General features: G+C 51.6%; 2 protein-coding genes across 2 annotated transcripts; both read left to right on the forward strand.

Moving 5' to 3' along the window:
* Nucleotides 1-1,324: 1,324 nt before the first annotated feature.
* On the forward strand, nt 1,325-1,615 carry PFICI_15016 (uncharacterized protein; the record flags this gene model as incomplete). Its single annotated transcript, XM_007843597.1, has 1 exon — nt 1,325-1,615. The coding sequence occupies one exon, from the start codon at nt 1,325-1,327 to the stop codon at nt 1,613-1,615; it is 291 nt and encodes a 96-aa protein (XP_007841788.1).
* Nucleotides 1,616-1,788: 173 nt separating this feature from the next.
* Nucleotides 1,789-2,517, forward strand: PFICI_15017 (uncharacterized protein; the record flags this gene model as incomplete). The annotated part of the gene is made up of 1 exon (XM_007843598.1): nt 1,789-2,517. One exon carries the CDS (start codon nt 1,789-1,791, stop codon nt 2,515-2,517), a length of 729 nt encoding a protein of 242 aa, XP_007841789.1.
* Between the last annotated feature and the right edge of the window lie 467 nt (nt 2,518-2,984).

A 2,984-nucleotide genomic window follows, 5' to 3' on the forward strand; every position in this document is an offset into this window, starting at 1 on the left:
TGGGCTCTACTTTGCTCTGCCACTCTCTTTCTCTCTCTCCCTCTCTCTCGCTCTCTGCTATAGCTGGTCTCGTTTACATATAGATTCAACGAACAGATTGCTGTTCTTCGGCTCCACAACCCTACCTACTTAGGTTTACCTGTTTTCTTTGGCGCACTCCTCCTCTCACTCGCACCCCTCCCTGGTCGACACCTGCTTCCTATTTTGGTGTGCCCCTGTGCCTGCTTCCCTGTCACCTCACCTCAACCCCCAGGCCCAGGTTCTCTCATCCACTGTGACCGCCATAGCCTTCTAGTTACTAGTTCACCGTGGGTTTCCTCTTGTGTAAGAACAAAAAAAAATTCTTTTTCTATACTTTCTTTTCCTTGACGTTCAAATCTGCACTACGCAAGTTCCCGACGTGGAAACTCCACTATCCTGCTTCTGTTCTACTTTTGATGCCACTACTCCACCTGAGATGTTGACCGTCGACTCAAAGTTGTTCTAGCTAACTGGCTCAGGCATTGGGACGAAAGAAAGAAGAAAAAGATACTTTAGGCCGATTGACGTATTCACCCGTCTTTCTCTTGTTCTCCAAAATACATTGTCCATTGGTGGATAGCTGCCTGAATAACGACCGGCCAGTCATGTTGGCATATCTAAACGCAAGCCACACTTTTCCAACTTTAGGTCTCTACGTCTAAAGAAGCAGCCTTCTTCTTCTTCTCCTTCTTTCTTTCTTCTTTTTTTTTTCAACAGCACCACATTCGACACAACAATCACAAGGCTCAGTCCAGCCATCGATCTTTACGGCAGAGGCCAGGGACCACAACCATCTATCCCGTTGTTGAAAGTTGATCCATTTGTTTTTTGCGTCCCATCGATTTGCCGAGTCTGGATCCTACTCGTGTCACCTTTGAGTATCAAGCCATCACAACAGCCCAAGAATCATAAGTGGTCATCCGGCAAGGAAACAATCCATCAACTCGAATCCCCAAGATCATAACAAGAACTCGAAAGCCGTTTGAAGAATAACTTCAATACCCTTTCCTTGTGAGAGTGGCCAGCTGCCCATGACAAACTAGGACATTGCGGGCTTTCCATCTACATCGACATCGTGGATATCACTTCCCTCCTCAAGGCTCCCGACTCGCTTGAGTCTGTCACCGTGAACACTCCATCTCAGAACGACAGCAGCAGCAGCAGCAGCAGCAGTAACATCCCTCCAGCAGTCCTCGCCCCAACTTCCACCGTGGCTACCACAGCAGCGCCGGCGCCCACGGGGCATCGGCTCTATACAGAAGTGCCGCGGATCGGGCCTGCCCCGAGACCACCAAACAACCCAATGACGGGCTCTTCAGGCGGCGGCGGCGGCGGCGGCAAGCGCAGCCACCCATCCGCCCATCATGCCTCGCCACCGCCGGCCAAGAAACAGCAAAAGTGGTCGCCCGAGGAGGACGCCCTCATCATAGAGCTGCGGGGCGGCGGCATGAAGTGGGACGACATTTCAAAGCGGTTGAATCACAGAAGTCCCATCAGTTGCCGGCTTCATTATCAGAATTACTTGGAGAAGCGGAGTGACTGGGATGACGAACGCAAGACAAAGCTTGCGAGACTGTATGATAGGTATGCTTAGACTTGATCTCATCTATTTAAGTGGTTGGAATGACAGTGGCTTTTGCTTTGGGGGATTCATGAAACACCAATATGTGCCTCTAGTGCCGCCTATTCTCTCCTCTTCCTCTCTCTCTCTCTATCCAGGGTTGTGTGTCAAGTTGACTAATGAACCTACTTAGGCTAAAACCCGAAATGTGGGCAAAGGTGGCAGAAGAAATGGCAGTACCATGGCGAGCCGTCGAAGCCATGCACTGGCAACTGGGAGAACAGGAAATGGCTAGACGTGCAGGAGTGACGCCATTCTCACTGGCAAGCACAGACAATCTACAGCAGCACCAGAGTTCTGCGGGCGGCGGCAGTAGTCGGGGATCACACCGGGGCCATGGACATTCCCGTTCCCAAGGCAGCATATTTCGAGAGTCCATCGATCCGTCGTCGAGAGCCAGTTACGGCCGAACCGTCATACCCCCACTGCCGCCCGGCCCGTCCCCTGGCCCGCCGCCGAGTCGAGCCCTCGGCCCAGTGTCACGCGCGGAACCGCCAGCCGGAGTGGCCATGCCCATTATGCACCCCGAACAAGCCGAGCCGCTCAGTTATTCACACACGGGCGGCCCGCTGGCCCCTATCCAGACACAAAACAGCCAGTCCCGACCTGGCATGCTCCCAGGCCTAGCGGAACTAACTACGGGAGTGAGCCCCTACAGCACACCCGCGTATTCCGTCGGGGCGCCCACTGTGAGTCCCGCGCAGAGCTCGACAGCAAGTCCCGGTCCCTTCTTTCCAGCCATGACCTACCCACCCCTCGACGCAGCCAGCACGACAAAGCGCCGGCGAAGTCCCGAATACGGACCGCCCGAAATGGGCAGGAGAAGGCACATGGAGTCGGGATTCGAGCAATCAATACCGAGACATGTGCCTTGATGGAAAATCAGGACCAATGGAACGACTCAAAAATAAAAATAAAAACAAGAAGAAAAAAAAGAAGCGGGGAGAGAAGAAGGAAAGGGACGATCTTCTTTCTGAACAAGTCAACGTATTACCAGATAAACACTCTGATCTTCGCAACTCATACTGTCATCTCTTCGTACTTACAGCTTGATTTTGTCTTTTATCCGCCAAACAAATTTCTCTTCTTCTTCTTCAAGACGAAACGAATACGACGCGCAAACTTTTTCACGATACTACAATGAACTACATAAAAATGAACGTTACATACAAATTCATCATCATCAACATACTCAGAAAAGGGAGCATTATGGACTTGGGACAAGCGAGCATGCATTCGTCCGATCAATCAATACCAGGGGTTCTTCTTTTTCCTCTTCTTCTTTGCTTCTTGCGGGGGGTCCATGGTTTGTGCAAGGGCGGGTAAGAAAGAGCCAAGCAAG

This window comes from Pestalotiopsis fici, assembly GCF_000516985.1.
Source record: "Pestalotiopsis fici W106-1 unplaced genomic scaffold PFICI_Scf_14, whole genome shotgun sequence".
In the NCBI taxonomy this organism is placed as follows: Eukaryota; Fungi; Ascomycota; class Sordariomycetes; order Amphisphaeriales; family Sporocadaceae; genus Pestalotiopsis; species Pestalotiopsis fici.